Genomic DNA, 26,827 nt, shown 5'->3' on the forward strand with positions numbered 1-26,827 from the left:
CTAGGAGTTGGCGGATGCTTTAGTCCAGGTCTGGGAGGCGATCCCTCAGGAGACTCTCTGCCACCTCATCAGGAGCATGCCCAGGCGTTGTAGGGAGGTCATACAGGCACGTGGAGGCCACACAAACTACTGAGCCTCATTTTGACTTGCTGTATGGACATTACATCGAAGTTGGATCAGCCTGTAGTGTGTTTTTCCACTTCAATTTTGAGTATGACACCAAACCCAGACCTCCATGGGTTAATAAATGTGATTTCCATTGATGATTGTTGTGTGATTTTGTTGTCAGCACATTCAACTATGTCAGGAACAAAGCATTTAATAGGAATATTTCATTCATTCAGATCTCGGATGTGTTGTTTAAGTGTTCCCTTTATTGTTTTGAGCAGCTTATTTTGGCACCACTGCTCCTTGTGGGGGACCCAGGGAATAGGATTGGGCTGTTAGGTGTTCCCTCATCTGAACTGAAAAGTCAAAATAACACTCTGCTGTGGGTTAGAGCTGTTGTTGTTATTTAATGGCCCACAGAATTGGTGATTGGAGACAGGAAAATGGCATCCCTACTGGAATCTTACTCAGAGCAGCTCTGTCGGTAAGTATGACCAGTCCCGAACATGGGTCTTAGACCTCACTTTTGTGACAGTTTCGCCTATGTGACAGGGCTATGCAAGGTTAAATTAATAAAATAAGATAACTCTTATTTTAAAATAATAAGAATAATAATAATATTAATTATTATTAATAATAATAATAATAAAATAAAATAACTCTTGATAAAATGTAGCTATGGTATAGAAAAGATTAACAGGTTTCAAAGCCATATAGTAGTTATACTAAATGAAACAGCTTTTTCATGCTTTTTTGAATGTCTTCTTTAGATGTGTTAATACATTCACAGTGAAAGAGCAAAGTTATATTCATTTTTAAATTAATTTTTTAATTATTTCCCAAAATAAAAACAAACAACAAATATAAACAAACACATAACAAACACAAACTCAATACACAACACACACAAAAAACACAAAAACATACCATTGAAGGGTGCAGGCAGTCGTACATCAATATATCTAATCAATCAATACATATCTTCTAATCTTGTTCCTCTTCTAGTTTAACCTCTTAATATCATTTATCTATCATATCATATCCTGTATAATATATCATGTATACAATATATTCATCTAAATGCCCTATCTTATAAATCTACAACTTCATTTTCAAACAAGCATAAAATGGTCTCCATTGCTCTATCTGTGTCCGTTTACGCTTATGTTGATCCAAAATCTCTGTAAGCCTATCCATTTCCACCACATTCATTATTTTCTCTATTAATCCATCTTTTTTTGGAATTTTAATATCTTTCCAGTATCTAGCATATAAAATCCTTGCAGCAGTTAGTATCATAACTAAATACACATCATTTTCTTTATCTATAATATCTAAGGTTATACGAGTATTAAGCAAAAATCACTCTAGTTTCAGTGGTATCATAAATCCAACAATCTCTTGTATTAGATTCCTTACCATTTTCCAGTATACTTGCATTTTTTTACATGTCCACCACATATGATAAAACGTCCCTTCTTCACATTTACACTTCCAACAATGTTTTGATATGTTCTGATTAATTTTTACCAGTTTTGCTGGTGTCATGTACCATCTATAAAACATTTTATATACGTTTTCTTTAAAATTTGTTGCTCTAGTAAATTTTATATTATATTTCCAAATCTGTTCCCATTGTTCTAATGTAATATTATGGCCTATATTTTGCACCCATTTTATCATACATTCTTTTATTGTTTCTTCTTGCATCTCAAAATCCAATAGGAACATATACATTCTTTTGATATATTTTTCTTGTTTCTAAGAGTATTCTGTCAAATGGCGTCTGTTCTGAATAGAATCCTTCTTGTTTATCTTTCCCAAATTTTGAATCAAGTTGCAAGCGGAGTCCACCAATCCATCTCCACACCCTGTCTTAACAGTTCTTCTTTTGTCTTTAATTGCCCATCTTTCATCAATAAACTTTCATATCTAAGCATTTTTGTTGTCTTTAGTAAATTCGGCCGGGTACATGCTTCTAGTGGTGCAACCCATCTGGGGATTTTGGTATACATCTGTCTTTGTATTTTAGCTCAGATCCATAATAAAGATTTTCTTAATATATGATTATTGAATCATTTATATTCATTTGCTTTTCCATACCAAACAAATGCATGCCATCCCCATTCAGGATCATGTCCCTCCAGTTTAATTATTCTTTGATCTTCTAATATAATCCACTCTTTAATCCATAGTAGCGCTGCGGCCTTATAATATAAAAACCAATCAGGAAGCCCCATGCCTCCTCTTAGTTTCACATCTTGCAAGGCCTTCATTTTAATTCTTGGTTTCTTTCCATGCCAGATGAATTTCGAGATAATTTGATTAGTTTCTTTAAATATATCTTGCTTCAAAATTACAGGGATTGTTTAGAAAAGAAAGTTTATTTTAGGCAAAACATTCATTTTCACTGCAGCAACTCTTCCAATCAATGAAAGTTGCAATTCTTTCCATTTTGTTAAATCTCTTATTTCTTCAATCAATTTCAAATAATTATCTTTCACGAATGTGCTTGTTTTCTTCATTAATTGAATCCCTAAATATTTAATTTTTTCTTCTTCTTTGAAATTTGTTAATTCCACCAATTCCTGTATTTTATTTATTTGCATATTCTTTGTTAAGATTTTTGGTTTTTTGACATTTATTTTCAGTCCTGTCACTTTAGTATATTCTCACAACACATCTAACAAATTTTTGGCAGATTCTAATGGTTCTTCTATAATCGCCAAAAGGTCATCCGCAAATGCCTGGATTTTAAATTCTTCACCTCTTATTTTTAATCCTTTAATCTCTTCTCTCTTTCTCACTTGATTCAAAAGTATTTCCATAATCGCTATAAATAATAATAGAGAAAGTGGACATCCCTTTCTCTATTCGTTCCTTTTTCAATTTTTATCTCCCCTGAAAGCTCTCCATTTATTCTAATTCTAGCAGTTTGATTCTTATATATAACTTTAATCATAGAAATAAACGGAGTTCCTACATCCATCATTTCAAATTGTAAAAACATCAAATTCCAGTTCACATTATCAAATGCTTTTTGAAAATCTATAAAAAACATTGCCATTTGCTTATCAGGGTGCATTTCATAATATTCTAAAAAGTTCAATATCTTTCTCATATTATTTCTAATTTGTCTTCTTGGTAAGAACCCTGCTTGGTCTTGATGAATAATGTTTATCAAAACTCTTTTTAATCTTGAAGCTAATGTTGCAAAAATTTTATAATCCACATTAAGTAGTGAAACTGGTCTATAATTTTGAATCTCTTCTTGGTCAAGCTCTTTATGTATGACTGTAATAATTGCTTCCTTCCAAGTATCAGGAATTGTATCCTTTTGCTGTATTTCTTCCATCAGTTTTTTAAATGGTAACATCAACTCTTCTTCAAAACATTTATAAAATTCAGCTGGTAATCCATCGCTACCCAGTGATTTCTGATTTTTTTGTTTAGCAATTGCTTCTGAAATCTCACTAACTTTCTTATTGTTGCTGCAACATCTTTAATTATTTTTTTGTAAATAATTCCTTTGAATAATGCTTGAGATCCCGTCTTCCATATATAATTTTTCATAAAAGTTTTTAGCAATATCTTTTACATTCATATCTTTTACATTCATAGTCTTTTTTCCATGTTCGTTCTTTAATGTGTTATATAGGATGCAGGATATTATTGTTTTCATTAGGGTTAAGAATGTTTTTTTTTTAAACAAAAAAAATTCACAAAGCGGCTTTACAGAACAAAATGAATAAATGGCTTTTGAATTTGGGTTCAAGTTGGGTTCAGTTCCCTGGTGATGGAGCTACTTTGGTTGAAGAATCACACTGTTCATTGATGTGGTATTAGCAGCACACAAGTGTATAACCAAAGCCAATACAGAGCAAGACAGGATGGCTTGTGGCTTACAAAAGTGTTGAGGGGCAGTCGTGTTAGGGGAGCCACAGCAGGCGGGGGGGGGGCATCTGCAAGAAGGCCACCTGGCCTCACGCTGTAGGATCTTTTGTCAGCTTCCTCACCAGCACTGCTCCCTTTTGTTGGCAGAGGCAGTGCGATCTGTGTGGGGTTGCTTGTTTGGCTGGAATGATGGCCAAGTACTGCATGGAGGAGTGAGCAAGTCATTTGCTCTGGCTTTTCTGAGGGCTGCATGATGCAGGGACAAAATTTATGGTGCAAAAAAAAAGTTTTTAAAGAGGCATTTCAAAGATTTTGTTTGTAGGAGTGAAGTGTAACTTGAGTCAGGACAGCTGGCTACAAGTTTTCTCTTTGGGGAATATCTGGAGCAAGGATTCCTGCCTTAAAATCACATTTTGCGAGGACTCTAAAATTAATCACTTGCTAGTGGTCCAAGAGATTTTATCAGAGTACAGCAAGGGCTGTGGGGGGAAGAGCAGGGCATTGTTTTTCCCCAGAAACTCCAATATTCCTGGTTTTGTTATGGTATTGTTAATTTATCAGATATATAATTGCGTCACAGGGCGCAATTGTCCTTTTTAGATGGGCTCTGATCAGTGTGGTTGCAGCCCAGCATTTTTGTCACCAGAATGCACCATTTTTCAGGATATAGGAGTGAATAGAACTTGGCTTCTTAAAAGAGACAGAATGATTCGTGTAATAAATATGGTAGAACTTCAACCAAGCTGTACTCCAGGTTTCTTTTCCTTATTTTTCTGTTAGCTGTGGTGCCCACTGGTGGCAGGAAAACAGAACCACTAGCATTCATTTAATACATTAAAATGCAACTTTGCAACTCTTTCTGTTTTGCATCTCTGAAAATTCACAGGCCTACAAAATTGAAGGTCAGAAAAGTTTATGGTGGTTTGATATGAATTTGGTGTGCCGACTCCAAAAATGGCATCCGTTTTGCCCTATCACGTCTAGTTTTGGAGATATAGTATAGCCTCATTAGTGAATGATTCAAGCAACTTGAATTAGTGAATGATTCAAGCTATGGTAGACGCTTCCTCACGAGGAAGCTGCTTGAACCATTCACTAATGAGGCTATACTATATCTCCAAAACTAGACGTGATAAGGCAAAATGCATGCCATTTTTGGAATCGGCACCCCAAATATTATTATTATTATTATTATTATTATTATTATTATTATTAACAGTATTTATATACCACTTTTCAACTAAAAGTTCACAAAGCGGTTTACAGAGAAAAATCAAATAACTAAATGGCTCCCTGTCCCAAGGGCTCACAATCTAAAAAAATGCAAATGAATACCAGCAGACAGCCACTAGAACAGACAGTGCTGGGGTGAGGTGGGCCAGTTACTCTCCCCCTGCTATAAAAAGGAGCACCCACTTGAAAAAGTGCCTCTTACCCAATTAGCAGGGGTTATACCCAGGAATTGGTGTAATGTTTAAGGAAGCAAAATGTATGTTGGCCTGTGAAATCATCAATACCTATTTTATCAGAAGAGTGACATGGCTGTTGTTTTTTTTTAATTTTTTAATCAATTAATAATTTTTTTAATTAAATGCAATACAACCTCTAAGTCTATGACAGTCCAAGCCTGTGCAGGTCTACTCAGAAGTAAGTCCTGTTGTGTTCAGTAGGGCCTACTCCCAGGAAATTGGGCATAGGATTGTAGCCTGAGATGATGGTATGTAGAGAATGCAAGTTCATCTGCAGACAAATTCCTTATAAACTTAGAACTCTGGAAAGCTAAGGAATATGTGATTTCTCAAAACCATAAAGTCTGTGGTCATTGGGGCTGCTCTTTTTCCTTTCAAGGAGAGGCCTTCATAACTCATTACTTTAGTGCACTGGTTCTCACACATTTAGCACCGGGACCCACTTTTTAGAATGAGAATCTGTCAGGACCCACCGGAAGTGATGTCATCAAGCAGGAAAATGTTTAACAATTCTACCACATTTACCCAGGAGTAAGTCCCATTGACTGTCATTGTTAAAAGCATATATACAGTAGCCTGTTAAAAGTACAGATCTGTTACGCTTCCCCAAATATAGTCATATACCATGGTAGCATCAAGTCTGATATATTAAAAATAAATTATTGAAATGAATGGGGACCCACCTGAAATTGGCTTGCGACCCACCTAGTGGGTCTTGACCCAGAGTTTGAGAACCACTGCTTTAGTGTAGTAGTAGTAAATCTTTATTACGGTCATAAGACCAGCCACCTGCTTTAGTGAGTACCAACATCCCAGTGCTATACTGAATGTCCTAGAACAGCATACACAGGCCCCCTTGCAAACTTTGAACATCAAAGTGACAATATGAAGGACACACAGAATAAAAAGACTTTTTTCTGAAAAGTTGTCACCTTATGGTGAGTTTTATACCAGCTTTTCAGAGATGCTGTACTGTTGCTGCAGGCTGATCTGTTGCAGGGATCTACACCTAAATATTTCAGAATGGAATATCACATTTTCTGTATATGAACACTCCTGGGATTTCTGTCAAACCCAGATAACATTTGGTAGTCAGTGAAGCAATTTGTTTATTTTATTTTAAACAAATTGTTTATTTTAAATTGGAGCGCCATCTTGGGAGGGACCATAGATCAGTGGCGGGGCATATGCTTTGCAGGTAGAAGATGCCAGATTCCATCCCTGGTATATCCAGGAAAGTCTAGGAAAGTCCCTCTCTGAGATTTGGAGGACCAGCCTCTACTGGTCACCATGGACAGTGCTCAACTAGATGAACCCTGATTTGCTGATTTATAGCAAATCTGTATAAGACATCTGTGGATGTTCATGATTTTTTTTACTTAGAAGCAGGAGCAGCTCAACTGGTGTAAGCAGGAGCCTGTGCCCGTGCAAGGACGTAAAAACATGCCTGGCTCATCTCTGAGGCAGTAAGGGTCTGATGCTATCATTGATTCCCACCATGTGGGAGGCTGACACATGTATTCAGTTTCCAAAAGCTGAGTTGCCGCTACTGAGAAGTAAACCCCATAGAGTTAAATGGGACTTAGTTCCAGTGGTGGGCCTGGGGGGGCAGAAGCCCCAGGTGCCATGCCCTGGGCCTTATGCCACCTCCACCTGTCCTCCGGAGCTGTTCCAGGGGCAGGCGAAACCCCATGCATGCCTTGTGAGGCTTTCAACGCAATCTTAAACAGTACTTCCAGGAAACAGGAAGTACTGTTTAAGACCATGTTGGAAGCCTCAGAAGGCTTTCAGAGCCATCCTGAATGCTGTGCAAGGCTCTACAAGAATCCTGGGAGAGGGGGGCAGTGTGGTACAGGGGGCACCACTACGGATCTGTGCCCCGGGGCACCACAGGGGGCAAGCCAACTGCTTGGTCCCAAGTAAGTGTGTACAGGATTTACAGGGTTGGTCTTTTTTTAAGCAAAGGACAACATTTCTTAGGAAAGGTATCTTCTAAAGATTATGCCTGTTCAGCAACTATTACCCTGCCTGATCTCGGAAGCTAAGCAGGGTCAGGCCTGGTTAGTACTTGGATGGGAGATCGCATGGAAATACCACGTGCTGTAGGCTTATACTATAGTCTTTCGAGACTGAAAGTTGCCAACCAAGTACTCACAGAAAATTGTTAAGGTTTATTAAGGCTTATTTGTATGTACAGCTACTATACATGTTTTGAATTCCTGTTTTACAGGGACGTGGTTGAAAAGCAGTTTTGGTATTATACAACAAGAAGGAAATCAGATGACCTGGACGTACATTGCTCCACAACTGGGGTACTGGGTTGCAGCCATGTCACCTATGAATCCAGGTAAATTAGTGCCCATTACAGCAACATACATTTTGGTGGTCTGTATTTCAATACTGAGAAAGATCTTTGGCAGGGTTTGCTATACATCTTTAAAAAAAAAAAAAAAGAAGACCATTTTTGCTTTAAAAGAACTTGTTGCCTCTAAGTCAGTGCATTTCCAAAAAGGAATAGTTCCTGCTTGAGAAACCCCCCCCCCCCGATTATGTCATTGCTGGAGAATGCAGGGTGGGGTTCTCTAGGAAAGCTGTCACTAGACCATGAATTCTGCCCCTTCCTAAGTTAGAACGGAGGCTGCAGTTTTTACTGTTCCCCAAGAACCTTGTGGAAATACAGCACCATCAAAACATTCACAGGATGGCTGATCCCCCATAGCTGCATAAATATTTGAGTAAGAACAGGAGAAAGGGGCTAACACCGTTTTGAGTCACATCTGCTGTAACAGTCCCTAAAGCATAAGTTGTCACCCATCAAGCTAAATGGAGACAATGCCCAGGTGTGCTGGACTGACATGTACTAGACAGTCTTCTCTATTTTTGAGGTTCCAGGCAGACAGCAAGAACAAGCGCTTTCTCAACCCCTTGGTTGAGCCAGTGGGCTGCATTTGGCCTCCCGTTTAGGCTTCGCCTAAAAATGTGTCCAAATAAAAAGGAACTGTGAATCCACTTTCTTTAGCATTTCAAATATTTTCTCTTCCAGGTCCCACTGTCACCCAAGACATAAGCACTTACCACACCGTGTTTCTCTTGGCAATTCTGGGAGGAATGGCTCTTATACTTCTGGTTCTGCTTTGCCTCCTTGTGTTCTATTGCAGGTAATATTTAATTTTGCATTTCCAGTGGGTTGGGTTCAAGTAACCAAGAGTGTCAGGGAAATGGCTGCTAGAACCGTACTGCCGACGCCCACAAATGTACAAAGCTGCCTTGAGCTGAATCATTCCATCAGTCCATTAGCTCAGGATTGTCTCCACTGATTGCCAGCAGCTCTCCTGGGTCTCAAGTGGAGGACTTTCCCAATCCCAGCCTTACCTGGATATGCCAGGAACTGAACCTGGGATTCAGCCTTCATGCTTGAAATCTCATGCCCCACTGCTGAGATATGGACTCACTCCCAACTTGCAAGAATATGCAGAGTGTGAGAATAGGTTCAGTAGTGGTCCTCATGTTCTGCTTGTGCAAGACTCTTTCCTAGCATAACTTGAGTGTGGCATAAAACAAAGGACATCTTTCCCATGCCAAATAACATCGAGGAATTCAACATAATGTATATAAACAGGCTCATTCAAAGTCACACAGTATATTAAGGAAAACATCACCTTTCTATAGCAAATGAAATAACTTACAGCCCAATCCTATGGTTTTTCCTGCCATAGAGTGCAGCCACACAAAAACAGGCTGCACTTCATGCTATTGTGGGGGGGGGGGGGTGCAATCAGGAAGCTTGAAAGGGGGAAGGGGAATTATTTTTCCCGTAACCCTTGGTAAGCCTCCCTTTTCCATCCTCCCCACACCCCATTCTGCCCCTGCTGTTGACTCACCTTCATTGGTGGGTACTCCTCATCCTACTGTTGCACACTGGGCCTCCATGTCCTCTCTGTTGGTGGTCTGGGAGTGTGCGGGTCCACATGCTTTGCAGGCCTTCTGCAACAGTCGGAAAGTGTGCTCTGCCACCAGAAAGCTAGTTCCAGTCGCAGCAGTGGAGGATAGGACAGAGTCGTTAAAGAACTAATTGATTTACGACCCAGTCCTATTGGGCATTTACAACAAAGTGAAAAATATTTTTCCTTATTTCTCACAGGCCGTCAGGTCACACACACACCTTATAGCATGCAGCGTATGCTCCATTAGTGCAGCTACATGATGTAAAGTGGTGGAGGGTAGGATTGCACTGTTATTCTTGGGAATCTGTTTGACAGTGAAAAGATGGCATTCAAAAATAAAAATAAACAGATCTTTAATTTACAGAATTGTAGAACCAGAAGCCAAAAAAAGTGAAGCAAGAATGAAACACAGCTGACATTAACATCGCACGTACTTTGCTGCCAACAAGGCTGCTTTGAAAGTGTAATTGTGTAGAAGAAGCTGCTGTGAGGTTGTCAGAGCTGTCGTTCACATGGAAGACTAGTAAAAGTTCACTCACTTCAATGCAGCGTCTTATCAATTTACAAGTATTTTTGTTGTAACGTGAATACCAAACCACAACCAATTATTAAATATTGGGGAGTCCGTCTCTCTTGTCATGTCCAGTTCATCATGAATGGACATTTATTCATTTTAACTTTGATACTAAAAAAAATGGAACCCTAACTTTCTTCTTCCAGAATGTCTTTTTTCCTTGACCTACTGAACTTTAGTATTATTTCTACAATGTTTGGGTTAACTATTTTTTGTTCTTTTTTTTTAACGACAGAAGAAAATGTTTGAAACCACGTCAGCACCATAAGAAACTGCAACTTTCCTCAACGCTTAATGGCTGCAAGAAGGACCAGTCGACCTCTATGTCTCACCTCAACTTAATATTTGCACGACGTGAATCGGAATTCCCTGGTGGGCTGTCTGTGGCTAGCAATGGCCACGCAGAATCCTCCGGGCACAAGGAGCTGGTCGGGGCTGTCCGCATGGAGAAAGTGTGTACAGGTGGAGAAGTTGATATGCATACACCTATGCTCAAACATACATACAACACATCACAAGAATTCAGTTCCCGAGAAGACTTGCTTTCTCATAAGGAGAAGGACCACAGCCAGATGTCTCTAGAGAACATGACTTCTAGTGATACTTTGCGAAAAGATTACCTTAAATCAGTGGAGACTTTTTCTATAAACCCAAGGAAATCTATGGAAACGTCGGAAGGTTACAATTCCCCCGACAAGGAAGATCGCAGGAGGAGTTACAATGCCATGTTGACTCGGCCTTTATTTGAAAAGCAAGAGCAAACATCAGTGAACCACATTCCTACAGGAAGTAAATTCAATATTCAGGAAGAACTTTACCCCATCCCTTCAACGCCTGAAACAGAACTGCTGGACTGCAGACCGAGTGAATGTATGATGTCTCGCTCTGTCGACCACCTTGAGAGACCCACCTCTTTTCCCCGACCAGGTCAGCTGGTCTGTTGTAATTCTGTCGACCAGGTTAATGACAGTGTTTACAGAAAAGTTTTACCTACGTTAGTCATTCCAGGTCATTACATGAAGCTTCCTGGAGAACATCCTTACATTAGCCAGCCTTTGGTGGTTCCCACTGATCAACAGCTCGATATAGAAAGACTCCAGGCAGAACTGGTGAGCCCACATTCCCAGCTTTTCCCACATTCTCAATCGCAGACGCAGCCTCAACAGTTGGCTGCCCAGGCAATATCCCAACAACACTTGCAAGAAGCTGGCGCAAGCGAATGGATCCCACCAAATGTGTCCATGTCCGAATCCGTATCCATTCCTGCTTCACTCAATGATGCTTCCTTGGCGCAAATGAATAGTGAAGTACAGCTTCTTACAGAGAAAGCTCTCATGGAGTTAGGAGGAGGGAAGCCTTTGCCTCATCCTCGGGCATGGTTTGTTTCGCTTGATGGGCGGTCAAACGCTCATGTTAGACATTCATATATTGATCTTCAAAGAGCTGGAAGGAATGGAAGCAACGATGCCAGCTTGGATTCCGGGGTTGACATGAATGAACCAAAATCTGCCCGAAAGGGAAGGGGAGATCATTTGTCTCTGCAACAAGCCCATCAGCAAGTGCAAGATCATCCGCAGAAGGAGCAGAAAGTTCCAGACAGTACCGCTTACACCCAGCTTGTATATTTGGATGATATGGACCAAAGTGGGAGTGAATGTGGAACTGCAGTGTGCAGCCCGGAAGACAGTACTCTGAGATGTCTATTGGAGGGGGGTAGCAGGAGAACGGGTGGCCCGTTGCCCAGTCTGCAGGAAGAAAGCATAAAAAGAACTGTGGAGAGTTCACCAGAGCCTTTAACAAGTCCAGAACATGGGACCACTGTCCACGATGAAGATGATGATGATGACGACGACGACGATGACGACGACGACCAAGGGGAAGACAAAAAGAGTCCTTGGCAGAAGCGAGAGGAAAGACCACTCATGGCTTTCAACCTGAAGTGAGCTACCCCGAAATCCATTGTTTTCTAGTGGAGTACAAAATTGCCAAATATATTTTTTTCTGTGGATGTTTCTCAAGTTGTTGGTTGAGAGAAAGAGGACCACTTTGGTAAACAGCAGAGGAACAAAGTAACACTCAAAGAATTGAATTGTGCAAACTAGAACAGTTGCTCCGAAAGCACTGTCTGAGGAACCCTTCCCCGAAGAGAGGAGAGTGTGACTATAACTCCGTTTACTTGACCTGGGCCATCAAGAGGGTTTGGACATATGGACAAGCAGTATGGCAAATTATGACCTCAGATTTCCCTGGAAAGGGATCAATGTGAAACTCTGTAACGTTTTCTTAATTATCATGATGATGCTACTTAAAGGGTATCTTGAATTCGAATTCAACACTTGATGTCTACAAGATATGCATTATTCTCAAAGGAAGGCTATGCATTGCTGCTCTTTAGTAATCTTTTTTGCTTATTCTTTTTTCCTAGTTATTTACAATGTAGTTGTAAAAAACGTTTTACGTCTTTATTGGCACCTGCTCGGTTTTATCTACATGAAGCCTGAGTAGCATTTCTTGATATGGAATAGCCTTTTTATTAAAACCAAAACTGAATTTTGAGTCAGCTGCGATTTCCCCAGTTCTGGTTCCCAGTCACTCCAAGTGCCTTTTTTACAGGAACAATGAACAGTCCCCTCTTTTGCTAATGCCTTGAGTATTTGGATTTTATACATTTCTGAAGCTGTAGCTTTCTTTCAACTGCATGCCATCAAGAGTCTGTGTTGAATGATGCCTCAAGTCACTGCAATGTATTCTCTAGTTATGGTGTGTACTGTGGATCCTGTTTAGCAAAGATAGACTAGAGGACATCTTTTTAAAAATTGAAAAAGTACCCCAAAGTAGCCAAGAAGATAGTTTCACTATGTATATATGGTGTATATAGGCTCAAGGAACATGGACCAAGCAAATGGACTGAATGTGTTTGAGAAATGTCGGGCCAAGTTTTAATGTACTATCCAAAAGTGCCGGATACACTTCTGTGCTTTCTCTATATAAAGCTGCTTGGTTATCCAAAAATTATAATTGAAAAATAAACTTTTTTAAAATTGAGGATTTTTTTTTTAATTCCTCTTTGGAGTCCTGGCATTGTTATTTAGAAGGCAAAAATAGCTTGCACGACACAGTGCAAACATGAAGGTCAGTTTGCCTGAATTCCAGGGGCAGCCCGTCCGTTAGGCAAGATGATGTAGGTTGCATCAGAAGCAGATTGTTGAGTAGGGGGGAGGTGAGAAGGCAGAGGATTCAGAGTGCCCTTCACCAGAGTCTGCCACCACCACCGCCTTCCTCTGGCCTACTGCAGATGCAACCTGCACTGATCCGCTTTCCACCTGCTAAAAGTGAACAGAAAGTGCATCACCCACCGTCTTGCTTTGCTCCAGATACCGTTTCCCCAAACACTGACATGCAGGACTTCTAGTTTGATTTACAGGGACTGTGTGAACAAAGGAGCTCCTTCATTTGTGCAGTCCCTTTAAATCAAACCAGAAGCCCTGCCTGTCCGCCACTGAAGAAACCATGCAAGCAGTGCGGTAAGGGGCTGCTTTATATTTTTATTGTGCAGATGCTATGGGCCTGAGGCGGCACTGGGCTGCATTTCAGGTTGAATAGATTCATACTTCTTGTCCCCAGGGTTTTATCTAGAGCAGGGGTGGAACATAAGGCCCAAGGACCAGATATAGCCCCCAGAAGTTTTCTGGAGCTTGTGATAATTGGGCTTTCCCAGCACCAGCATCAGCTACTGTCATCTGCTGAGCTGCAAAGTGAAAGGGTGGTCAGCATGATCATTGGGCTCTCCCATATCTGGAAAATATCAACATTTGCATATTTTCTCTTCTGTCATTTGCTTCTAATGAGTTCCTAAGTGAGAACAGAGTGCTTATTTCTGGTCATCAGAAACTAATGATGTCCCTTCTTGCTTAATGTCATCACTTCTGGTCCTTCGCAGGTGCCATGAAAGCTATTTAGCCCACTGTATAAAATGACTTGGACTGCCCTGAACTAGAGGCCTACAAAAGTATATCCTACCTAAGCTGTCCAGGGACGTGCTTGTCTCAACATTCTTTTATGAATCTTAGCAGAAGGATATGCTGCAGCTTTCCTGGACCCAGGACCAGTTTTCTGTATTGGAAAAAACCTGCAGAAAGAAGAATGTGGGTCTTGAATATAGAACTCCGTTTTGTTCAAATGAACCGCATGGTGGAATTATACACATGTATTATACCACACATGTATTCCCAGTCTCAAAATACAAGGTGAGGGGCATAATTATGTACAAATGAATCAGAAGTGGAAGGCTTAACTTTCCTGCACTAGCCAATTCTCCCTCCATTAGTGCCCTCTCTCTCTCCCCCATGCACGTGGTCGCCCAGCTTTAGTGTTAAGAGGCAAACACAGGACTTGAAATGTAATTCTCAGGTTCTACTGATTTTTAGCATCAAACACTTGGGGTTCCTTTATATTCATAATCAAAACATGAAAGAAGTCATCACACAATGTGCCATAAACCCCTGCTTAGGAATTCACAACTATTTCTGGACAGAATTCTGTGAACAATGTCTTAGATAATAATTAATACACAAGTTTCTGCTATTTGTGACAATGCATCAAGTGCCTAGGAACCCCTCTACACTGGAAGCCCAAATGGATTGTATATAAACCTTGTACTTTTGTTCCCAAGGGCAATGTTAATATCTGTACATTTTTCAGAATAAAATCCTCAAGACAATTAAAATTCAGCATTGAAAGAGGCATCGAAATGCCCTTGACATTAGTAGGAGGCATCACAATTTACTAATACTGAAGTATGTTTTCAATAGTAGCCTAAATTAGGAAGTAAGGTAAGCATATCATTAAAGAATAAATTTTGGGGATTTTGCAGATTTAATGCAATTTGGTTTGTATCCTATATTTTGTTCTCCCAATGTTGATAAAAAATATTGTGAATGCATTTCTTAATTTCTTGAAACCTTTTGCAATACTTGTACTAAATCCGTATTTAATGCTTTTTTTTCAAAAGCATTCAAGATCACTGTTGATATTTCCTGCACTGGAGATCACTCATGATCTTAGGAAGGGCATTAAATATTTTTGTGTATATCGTTCCCGTAAAGAGAAATAAGGCTGAAAACTTTTGCTATGGGAATTCTATTTAATTGAGAAGAGATTCTCAAATAATTGGAGAGAAAATGTTTGGTCCTTCAGTTGTGACTGAAAGCAGGGACTGGTATCTTTGCTTGCTGAACCTGTCTAACTCAATGGAAAGCAAAGGAAAGAGTACTGGTCTCACTTGCATCTTAAAAGTGCTGGTCTCACTTGCATCTTAAAAGTGCTTTGCAGCCTAATCCTAGTTGGATGCCACATTAACAGAGCACTAAACTTCTGTGACATTTATTGTATCCTAAGCATATTCAAGCAATTCCAGGCCAGTGCATCATTGGGATGACATCAACATGTCATCAGCATGATGTCCATGGAGGCGTCACTGCCATCTACCCAGCCCCAATAGCAGCAGCTAGAGAAGTGCCTCCAGGGGAGCTGAACAGTCAGTAGGGCAGACGCAGGACCAATAAACGTCCACTGCTGGGAGCATGGGACCCCACCAGGCACTAGGAATGAGCAACAAAGGTGCCACCACCAATCATAGGGAGATGCCCCAAGGGCAACAAACACAACACAGCATGGATGCCAACGCATCCCCACTTCATACAGGAGCTACTGTGGCCTTTGCAGCAGAGGCACAAAAGCTAAGAACAGCTAGTAATCCCCATGCCCAGGGTTCAGGTCCCCTTATTCCTCTCACACAAATACACACATTCAGGTAATACTTTGCCGGGCAAAGCAAGGGTGGAAAGATCGCTCCCTTGAAAGAGGGCAGCCGTGTGAAACACAGAAGCCCCTCCAGTGCATGGTTCTGAGTCCCTTTGGGAGCAGTCAGCAGCTGGAAGGACTGGGATGGATCACAAGGGGCGCTGCAACAGCACTTAACCAGCACAGAACACTAGGAGCTCACTGCACAAGAGCCATTCAAGGTAGGTCTGAGCCCAGCCAAGGTGTTCGCCCTAACCTGCCAAACGCTAATCTTCTGCATGGCTGTCCAGAAACACCCATAGCAGGAGCAAAAGGAAGCGGATCTAGAACCTGCAGCAGCTACTCCACAAAGCTGCTCGCTAACCACCCAGCCACAGCAGGAGGCAGGCAAAGTGCATCCCATGGGGTCGTTTAACAACCTGCATCACTGCAAAGAGGCACACTAAGCTGGGAAGCAACAGGACCTAACAGAGGGAGCACTGCATGTGCCAGTCATTGGGCTGCCATGTGCAACAGGGTGTCTATTGCAGCAACCTGCCCATCTAGCCACACCCACCCACACCTCTCCCCATGGCATCATTGCTGGCCCATTCCCTGCCACTGTTTGCCTCATTGACCAATGGCAGCAGGGAGCCCAAGACGTTACAAAGTGAGGATGCTGCATGCCCTAAGAGCAGAGAGGGCCCTGCGGTTAAGAAACAACTAAGGGTCCAATCCTATCCAACTTTCCAGCACTGGTGCAGCCACAGTGCAACCCTGAGGTAAGAGAACAAATGTTCCCATACCTTGAGGAAGCCTCTGTAACTGCCTGCACAGCCCATTGCCACGGCTGCACTGGCACTGGAAAATTGGATAGGATTGGGCCCTAAGATGGGAAGAAGGGATCCCCGTCTGCTAACAAGGAGACAACAAAGGTGGTCCAGCCTACATTTGCATTGAACTGCATCAGTGATAGAATGGCATCTGAAAGGGAAATACCCAAGGGCTGTTGTGCCATTCCACATTATCCAACAGGCAGCCAAGTAACAGGTGCCCATTAGGTCCAACTGCACTAGTTGGTTCACTATATCTGTCGTGTTGTTTACAAAGCCACAGAGGCCTGACTGGAAGGAGTAAATCAGCAACTGTGCCAGGCAGTAACTGGGCTCACACTGGTCACTTCAGGCAGGCTGTGGACTTTCCTTGGGGTCTGCAAGGTGTCTTTGCCTGTGGGACAGCTGCTTGTGGGGAGCAAGAAGAACCACATGGGGGTTAACAAGGATATAACATCAGTCACACCAGTTCTCTGGATGGAGATGCATTCTGGGTGTTTGCAAGGAAGAGTGGGGCTTTTGGAGTCTAAATATCTTTTAACAGTTTAGGAAAACAAATGAAATCTTCTTAAAAGTGATTAAAATATCTCATTTTTATTTGCTCCTCAGTGCAGTTCAAACCAATGCAAATAAATCTTGGCAGTCACAAAAGGAATGAAGAGTTTGTGCCTGCCACCTAGTGCTGAACTAAAGCAATGCCCAAATATGTACCCTTCACAGGCTATAAGCCATAATTGCCCTTTCTAGGAGAAAAGAAAAAAGACTATTAAATTTCAGTCTATTCAGAACTGGATGTTGTCAACCAATCCTAACACTGGATGAAACTTCCATTTCCATATAACTTCTGTCAGAAATATTTTCTCTGAAAAACAGCTTTCTGCTTTTCATTTTTCTTTTTTGGGAAGGAGGGTGATGATGGATGGATCTATCTTTTGAACTACTGCCAAATGAATCCACTCAGAAACTTTGGCTGCAATCTTAGCCTCACTTTCCTGGGAGTAAGTCCCACTGAACACAATAGGACTTACTTCTGAGTAGACCTGCTTAGGATTGTGCCCTTTGCTCTACAGAGACGCTCTCTTGCTGACAGATGAAGCTGTTTGGTCTGAGAGTCAGGGCCTTTTCACTAGCAGTATGTGAATCAGAGTCGGAACAAATCAGATATGAGTAACACACATATGGCAGTGATATTTGGGCTCTTTGGTGGTTGCCTTGGGTGAATGGTTAAAGAAAGAGCCTTTTTCCTTTATCATTTAGGCATATATGACATTTTTGAAAAATGATATGTACTTTTTGAAAATCATAGAATCATAGAGTTGGAAGGAACCCGCAAGGTCATCTAGTCCAACCCCCTACCTGCAGCAAGAAATCCTCCAAGTGCATCTCAAGCAGGTGCCTGTCGAGCCTCAGCTTGTAGAGTTCCAGTTAGGGAGAATCCACCACCTTCCTTGGCAATCTGTTCCACTGCTGAACCGTCTTAACGGGCCAACAACAACAAAAAAAAGCAGTAACGAGATAAATGTCAGCTAATGTTGTCCGGTTTCCTGCCTTGAAAAGCAAGTCCTTTCACTGAGCAGCCTTCTTCTGATTGGCCTAAGCAGTGCCAATGAGTACTCTAGGAGGTGCATGGGAAGCAGTTAGCTTCAAGGAAGGAAGTCAAGGTAACCCCTGCAGGGAAGACACTCTACAGCTGTTCCACTGTTTCTATGTTACTCAGAAGCAAACCATTAGGAACAACATTTGTGTGCTTATTTGTGTATTAAATACCCATAAAAAATAAGCATTGCATACAATTGAACTTTGCTTCTCTGTTCTTCTAGTGGCACCCCAGAGAGCCATCTAATTGTTTCACAGTTGTCTGGCTGACCTAGATGCAGGCACCAGGAGTATCATTCGCAATAATCAGAGCCTCCCTCCTTTTGATGGTTACTTTGGCAATAACTCACAGTTACCCACCAAGGACCACGTTACTGCTCAATAAACTGTGGCACCTGCTCCATTGCGCTCTCTGTTTGTTTGCTCCTGGCAGGGTTGATATTGTTTCAATCAAAGGCGGCAACAACTAGCACAGAATACAATTGCTGGGGACGGATGGGACCCTTACCAAGAATGAAATCATTTCCACATAAAAGCGATAATCTTCATTTAAGGAATTCAATTTGTGCCAGAGGAATTGGGTGTGATATTTCAAGGGTGTAGGAATATGCATGTTTTCATGAAGTCAGCCTGATGATGACAGGAAGGTTGTTTTGCTGAAAAGAGAGAGGGAAGGTAGCTGAGAGAGAGAGAGAGAGCAAATGTGACTTTCATTTTGTCATGGTTCACCACAGTGCTTGCTTTTTTCTATGTGTGGCACATGACAAGAGCAATCTGCATGAGGAACATAACAGGGAGTAGCAGGCCTTTAGCCCATCCCTAGTCATTATCCTGATTCAGAGCCCACTTCCATGTGCTGTATTTGAATTGGGAGAGGAAGACTTCCATTGAGTCCAAAGGGAGTGTCGTCCGTCCCCCCCAAGGCAAACAGCATGCACAGAGGGCCCAATCTAAATGGGGACCATGACTGTAAACAGGATTAGGGAGTTGGACTTAGACCTGGAAGATCCAGGTTCAAATCCCCACTCAGCCATGTCACTTCCTTGGTGACATTGGGCCAGTCACTATCTTTCAGTCTCACCTACCTCTCAGGGTTGTCGTGAGGATGAAAGGAGGAAGGAACCATGTACACCATCCTGAGCTCCTGGGATGAAGGAAGGAATGAAAATGTGAAAAAATGAATAAAAATAAATAACATCCCTTCCATGGTCCTGATCCTGACTGAGACCCTGTCCGTATTACTTATAGATTTAAAAGGTTGGTGTTTCAGGGCCAAGGATGTGATTGAAGTCATGTCTAGTTTAGTCCCCTACTTTTCAGCAGACATTTTCAGCCCAGTCCTATTCTCCCCCCACTCCCCACTAGTGCAGCTGTGCCAAAAAGGAGCACACTGTATCCAGCAGGGAAAGGGCAGATCGGGAGGCTTCAGAGGGGAACTGAGATTTAAATCCCCTTAAACCTCCATAAACCTCTTGCCCTGCAATAGGTCTCCTCGGACAGGCGACCGCAATTTTGCTGGTGCAAGTCCGAGGAGAGAACGGGAATGGGGAGGTTGCTGACAGAGGGGATGGGATCCAGCACACGCCATTGCCACCAGATCCGCCACCCCCACCGCAGCCTCTCCACCCCATGTTCCTCCCCCCTCTCTACCCAGTTTCTATAGCAGAGTGTTTGAGGATACCCAGCTGCAAATGGGGAGGGCAAGGGCAAAAAAATGGCACAAGTTGTTCAGTTGAGCGACTTGTGCTGCTGTTACCTGCATTTGGGGAGGAGGATTCCAAGTGTTACCTAGTTGGGCCCCTGGAAGTCTGTGGGCCCTCAACTAGTACCTGGCCAGGTTAACCTTTCATGCTGTTCTTGCCCTCTGCTGAAGTGTAGATCCGCTAGAAGAAGGGGACCATTCAGTAACGGCCCCTTATTCCCTGCAGAGATCAGATGAGCCCCATCATTCAGAGTCTTTACAGAAGGTCAAAGACTCGCTTTTTAGACACAACGTCTACCGCTGGCTGAGTTTTAATTGGAGCTCTACTGACCTGGTTTATGTTGCTGTTTGATTTTATTGCTATTTTCATTCTTACGCTCTGCTGCTGCTTGATTATGTAATGTGTTGCTTATTTTGTTGTTGATAATGTCAGATTTAATTTGCTTCATCCTGATTAGGCTGTTAGCCACTTTGGTGCTGCCTGGGACAAGCAAGATGCAAGGCTTCAGTACTGTCACATGTTCCTGCTTGAAGACTAACAAAAAAATCTCATGAGCCTGTTCCTCCTGCATATAGTCAAACTAAAAGCTGCAAACGGCAGTGTGGGCACAGCCTATGAAAGTATTGCAGATGTGTTAGAAAGGGACATACAGACTTAAAAAATCGAACCCTGTAATGAGATCAATGGAGGGACTATAGCTCTGTGCTGGTGAACCTGCTATGCGTACAGAAGGTCTCAGGCTCAAACCCCAGCATAACCAGATAGGACAGAGAAAAGAATCCTGTCTAGATCCCTGGACAGCTGCTGCCGCTGCCAGTCTATATTAACAATAATGAGCCAGATACACAAGGTCTGACTCACTTCCTATAGGACCACTTCCTAGACTGTATTTCTAAGATTGACAAGCATCCTGCTACTCATACACACAGCATACCTGTGTTCTTTCAGCTGCTCAAAGGTGAAGTGTGGAGCACTGAGAGTGACTCCTGCCCATCACTGCCATTTCCAGAAGCCTCTGGGTGAGATTACAGACCATACTAGGCATCTACCAAGAGCCCTAAATATTGAGAAGTGAGATGGCCTCTGGCAGGTATGACTGCTCATAGGAGACAGGTGACTGACAAATCAGGTTGACTGCCCAGGGAAGCAGATCATGGAACCTCCATGCGTAGGAAGAATGACCAAAAGCATGTGCCAAAGTACACTCAGAGGATAGGAGAATATTTGGTGGACCAAGATCCATGCCTAAATTGACTTTCTCAGGAATGGAGTTTGAAGAACAGGAGTGACAAGGAATAAGTGTCCACAGCATAAATTAGTCACTGGGTCCAGATAGCATCTACCCAAGAGATCCTAAGGAGCTGAAAAGTGAAATTGATATCCTTCTAACAAAAATATGTCACTTGCCATTTCAATCATGCCAAAGAACCAGAACCAGAAGGTAGGTGAACATAAGAACATAAGAAGAGCCCCGCTGGATCAGGCCAAAGGCCCATCTAGTCCAGCTTACTGTATCTCACAGTGGTCCATCAAACGCCCCAGGGAGCACACAAGACAACAGACACAACCTGCATCCTGGTGCCTTCCCCTGCATCTGGCAATCAGAGGCAGCCTGCCTCTAAAACCAAGAGCTTGCACATACCTACTATGATGTATAACCTGTAAGTGGTGATGTAACATCAAAGCAGTATTTAAAGAGGGATCTTGAGTAGGTCTACAGGGAAACTACAATGATTGGAAACTGTCTGGAAACTTCCAGTCACTGTTGGAAAACATAACTAAAGATACAATGATTATAGAAGAACAAGCTCACTGAAGAGGAAACAGCATGGTTTCTGCCCACGTAAATCCTGCCTTGCTAATGTAGTTTTTTTTTAGAGTGTCAGCAGGTATGTGGATAGAGGCAATCAAGGTAACTTTGAATACATGAACTTTCAAAAAGCTTTGGACAAAGTCTGTCACTAAAGGCTCTTGAGTAAACTAACCTGTCATGGAGTAAGAGGGCAGGTCTTTTTATGAACTGGCAACCGCCTAAAGATCAGGAAACAGAGCTGGGAATAAATGGGCAGTTGGCACAGGAGAGGGAAGTGATGCACACTGGAACAAAAACTCCCAACTTCACTTGTACGCTGATGAGATCTGAGTGGCTGATGAAGAATCGGGAAATAGATCCTGAGGCCACGGTTGATAACTCAATGACAATGTAAGCACAGGGTGTGGCATCAGTGAAGAAGGTAAATGCCATGCTAGAAGTCACTGGGAAAGGGATTGAGAACAAGAGAGTGTTGATATTATAATGCTCCTATACAAATTGATAGTGTGACTGCATTTGGAAAACTATGGTTCTGGACACCATATTTCACCAACCTTGAAGCCACTACACTTCAAGAAGAATATTGGAGAGGTGAGAAACCCAACCGATGGCAACCAGGATGCCAGGCTGGTGTAGGGATTTGAGAGTTGGATTAGAACTGGAAAATCCAAGTTAAAAACCCACTCAGCCATGAAGCTTCCTGGGTGACCTTGGCCCAGTTACTCTCTGTCAGCCTCACCTACCTCACAAGGTTATTGTAAAGGCAAAAGAAGGGAAAGATCTATGTACACCACCCTTGTGTACACTGGAGAAAGGGCAGTATAAAAAATGTGAAATATATATAAAAATAAAATAAACCAGATTGCTGGGGGGATATGATTGAAACTTACAAAATTGTGGATGGTGGGGCGAGAGAGTGACGGTTTCTCTTTCTTGTAATACTAGAACCAGGGATCATCCAACGAAACTGACTGGTGGGAGATTTACCTAGTGTAGATAAGATACCTCTTCACAGTGCACAATTAGTCTGTGAAATTCATTGTCACAAGATGTGGGGATGACCACTAGCTTGGGTGTCTCTAAAGGGGATTGGACCAATTTATGGGGGACAGATCTATCAATGGCTATAAGTCATGACTTATAGCAATGGCTATAAATCATGATAGCTCCAGATTCAGTGGATGTTTTCCCCTGAATACCAGTTGTGGGGGAGTAATGGTAGAAGTGAAGTACAGGTTGGACCATGATAACTGTGGGGGGTCTGTTCCCAGATCTCCCGCTGGTACTGAAACTTGCAGATAATGAAATCCATGGATGGGATCCAATATGACCTCCAGACATGTCTGGAAGCACCTTACGGTCGCATCCAAAGGTGCCAGGCCCTTCTGTCATGTCCAGGAGATCCTCTGTGGGTCCTCCAGACACAGGTTTGGAACCTGTTGTCATGAACAGGTAAAAAATGTCTGACTCCATTTTGAGAGCTGTAACTGCTTTTTTTTTTTTTTTGTAGCTGGTGGGAAAAGAGGTAAATTAAATTGAGAAAGGAATGTGTTATCTGCTTTTCAGTGGCCAGGGAAGGCAGGTAGCCAATCACAGAGTAGAGTGCTTCTTGCTGGCAAGGATGTGCTTATCAAGGAAGATTCCCTGCAGCTGTGTAATTCTGGTTGGGAGGGGTAAGAGCAATGACTCATAGTAGCCAACCTCTTCTAGAAAGTTTTGGACTACTCTGCATCCTTGGCTAGTGCAGGCCAACATAAGGGGATTAAAAGGGGATTAACATAAGGGGATTAAAAGGGACCCTCAGAGGATATGGTGTGTATCCCTTGGGCAGTCTTGGGTATTGCCCAGTCTGCTTCTTGGTTCATCATAGAAGCCTGACAGGTAGCCTAGGAGCTGTTTGTTCTCCAGTGGTCAGAGGACCCAGGTGAGACATAGATATGTAGACAAGTGTTGTCAGAAAGTTAGCTTTGTTATTTTAGAGCTTAAGTCTGTTCTCTTTGAAATTGCTACCTTGATATATGTGTAACCTTAACTTTCTTTAATAAACCAAAGTATATTTTACAGGCCTAAGTTTAGTGGGAATGGGAGTCAGCTATCCAGCCTAGCTGCTTGGTTGAGCTACTGAGAAAAGTCTAACGTTGCAATCCTAACCACACTTTCCTGAGAGTAAGCCCCATTGAACAAAATATGACTTACTTCTGAGTAGACCTGGTTAGGATTGTGCCCTAAGTCACACTCTGGAGCCTTGAGGCCTCGGTCCCTGAGTTGGGGGGAACCCCAAGACCTATAAGTAATTTGGTACTCAGTAATTTAGTTTAATTGCTAAGAACTGTGCTTTGCTGTCTTAAGGTATGTGGTGCCCCCTTGGGATTGCAAAGAACAGAAGAATTGTAACTAAGAACTGTAGGCTTGACAAGCTGAGATCTAGACCTGGCCTACCTAAGAACCTAACTGGGCACAGAGACTCCTAGACTACTGGAAGTTGGGACAGCAGGGGCGGTCAAAACAAAGTGAGGTGTCTGAGGCGTGGGCCTGATCTTTACCTTTCACAGTGTGTTGGGTCAAATCTGGGGTTTCCAAATCTGTGAATAAAGAGGACCCACTGAATGCTTTTCATTCCTGCTGGTGAGTTTCCAGAGGCAGCTGCTGGTCACTGTGGGAAATAGGATGGCAGATTAGAGGAGCCCTTGGACTGACCAAGCAGCCCTTTCTTATGTTCTTATCTGGGCATGAAGAATGGGATTACTTATATGCCCTCTTAATAAAACTCAGATGTGGATGCTGTCTATGGATTTTATACTCTGCAGCAATTACTAAATAGATTATCTCACAAATTGGAAAGCAACTTCAGCTCCACGCATTGAAACTTGGTTGGAAGAAGTGAAAGTTAGCAGTTAAAGGAAGGATTGGGGACAGCAGGAGTGACATGAAAAAGGAGGATAGTTAGGCTGCATTCCTTGATCTTTATACATTTCAATGACATGCACGTCCCCCCCCAAGTCCATGCAGTGATTATCACAAGCATTCACCCTTCAGCTCTGTCTTCAAGCCAACCTTTGTGACATTCCCCTTAGTTTCCTGGTCTGGTATCATCTTGTGTTATCAGAAATATAGCCACCTTTCAACTAGTTTTTCAAATTGCTCAGTAGATTACCAGACTAGGGGATAGGTACAGGCAGGGGTGTAACTAGAAGGGGATCAAAATGTTACATTTTTCAGGCACCTGAACACCTGTGTGATGTGGCCCCTGTCCCTCACCTTCAGAGCCATTGGGACAGTAAGAACAATGTGGAGGGTCCAGTTGCGAAGGGGGCTTTACAGGGGCTTTACAGGCATCTGAAAAACCTAGCATTTTTGATCCCCCTCAAACTATGCCACTGGGTACAGGGGAAGAATTTTGTTACTATACAGTTCTGCTTTTTGGAAACAAAACAAATTAACAACAAAATAGACTTGGCCCTTATGTGTGGGATGCATTCAGAGGTCAAAGATGTCAGAATTCTTTTTTTAAAAGGAAATGTGTCATCACTGCATGTAAAAGAATAGGTTGCATTTAAAAGAACTCTTCCTCCTGCAGAAAATAACCTTTGGCTGCAACCCAATATGTACGAACAACAAAGAATGGTGGCAATAGTTCCAGAATAATTAACTTGGAGTAAGAGCCTGTTGTAGGTACATGCCTTATTATCTGTGTCAAAACGTTAGTTCTTTGAGAGAAATCATTGTCGTCACCAGGCTGTCACCCAATTCAAGAAGTCTTAGCCAAGCAGTCAATCATATAGGAGTTTTGAGTCCTACGCACACTTACCAGAAAGCAGGCCCCCAGCACACAATGGAGCCCAGTTCTGAAACTACAATGCAATTTGATTGCACTGCACATCGACCAATCCATTAACAAATTTATCTACAAGCCAAAAGAACAATTCTAAAGAAGAGTACAAATATTTTTGTTTTAAATGACGCTTGCGGGCTTCATCTAGGAACATAAGAAGAGCCCTGCTGGATCAGGCCAAAAGCTTCCTGTATCTCACAGTGGCCCCCCAGATGCCTCTGGGAGCACACAAGACAACAAGAGACCTGCTTCCTCCTGCCCTCCCTTGCATCTGATTTTCTGAGCATATCTCCAAAGAGGTATTCCCAACCTCACTCACTCAGGAGAAAGATGATATGAAAGCTATCATCAGAGTGGTATTCCCATTCTCACTCACTCAAGAGATCCTGTATCTGGCATATCTCCAAAGAGGTATTCCCATCCTCACTCACTTGGGAGATACCTGGCACATCTATGAAGAGGTATTCCCATTCTCTCTCACTCCGGAGAGAGACCCTGTATCTGGCATACCTCCAAAGAGGTATTCCCATTCTCTCACATTCAGGCGATTTCTTTCCTTTCTCCCAAGAGACATTCCCATCCCCAATCACTCAGAAGAGAGATCCTGTATCTGTCCTATCTCCAAAGAGGCATTCCCACCCTCACTTACTTGGGAGAGAGTGCCTCTTCTTCGACTCGCCACCTGGGCACCTACTTTGGCTGAAAACAATTCCGAGCAAAATTCCAACCTGCTGAATGATGAGTGGATCATTTTTTTTGAATCAGCTGAAAAGCTGGCATTCCTCTTGAGGATGGGAATACCTCTTCAGCCAGATCTCTGTCTCCTGAGTGAGGGAGGATGGGAATACTACTGGGGAGCTATTCCAGGTCCAGGGTCCCTCTCCTGAGTGTGTGAGAACGGGAATACTTCTTGGGAGATGATCTCTCTCTCCTGAGGATGGGAATGCCTCTGGGGAGCTATGCCAGGTCCAGGGTCCCTCTCCTGAGTGAGTGAGAACGGGGAATACTTCTGGGGAGATGGAGATCTCTCTCTCCTGAGGGGGGGAATGCCCTTCGGGAGCTATGCCAGGTCCAGGGTCCCTCCCTGTTGGTGCCCACTGCTCGCCTGGGGGCGACTGGTGGCCTCCAGGCGCCCCACCCCGGGACCATCGCGCCGCGGCGCCTGCGAGCCCTGCCTGCCAAGAGGCGCGCGGCGCCTGCGGAGAGGGGGGCTGCTGGCCTGGCGGGGCCGGCAGAGGGGCGGCCGGCAGCTAGAGGGAGCTGCTGCGGGCTGCCGCCGC

At 42.7% G+C, this 26,827-nt stretch overlaps 1 protein-coding gene across 1 annotated transcript in view; it reads left to right on the forward strand.

The window, feature by feature from the left end:
- FAM171A1 (family with sequence similarity 171 member A1) overlaps window positions 1-13,034 on the forward strand; it is a 98,249-nt gene extending 85,215 nt beyond the window's left edge. The window contains exons 6-8 of the mRNA XM_066628504.1: window positions 7,702-7,818; window positions 8,515-8,629; window positions 10,225-13,034. Coding sequence (XP_066484601.1) covers window positions 7,702-7,818; window positions 8,515-8,629; window positions 10,225-11,932 — 1,940 coding nt within the window. The 3' untranslated portion in view covers window positions 11,933-13,034. The remainder of the gene's footprint in view (window positions 1-7,701; window positions 7,819-8,514; window positions 8,630-10,224) is intronic.
- The last annotated feature ends 13,793 nt before the right edge of the window (window positions 13,035-26,827 follow it).

Source organism: Tiliqua scincoides, chromosome 5, assembly GCF_035046505.1.
Source record: "Tiliqua scincoides isolate rTilSci1 chromosome 5, rTilSci1.hap2, whole genome shotgun sequence".
Taxonomy (NCBI): domain Eukaryota; kingdom Metazoa; phylum Chordata; class Lepidosauria; order Squamata; family Scincidae; genus Tiliqua; species Tiliqua scincoides.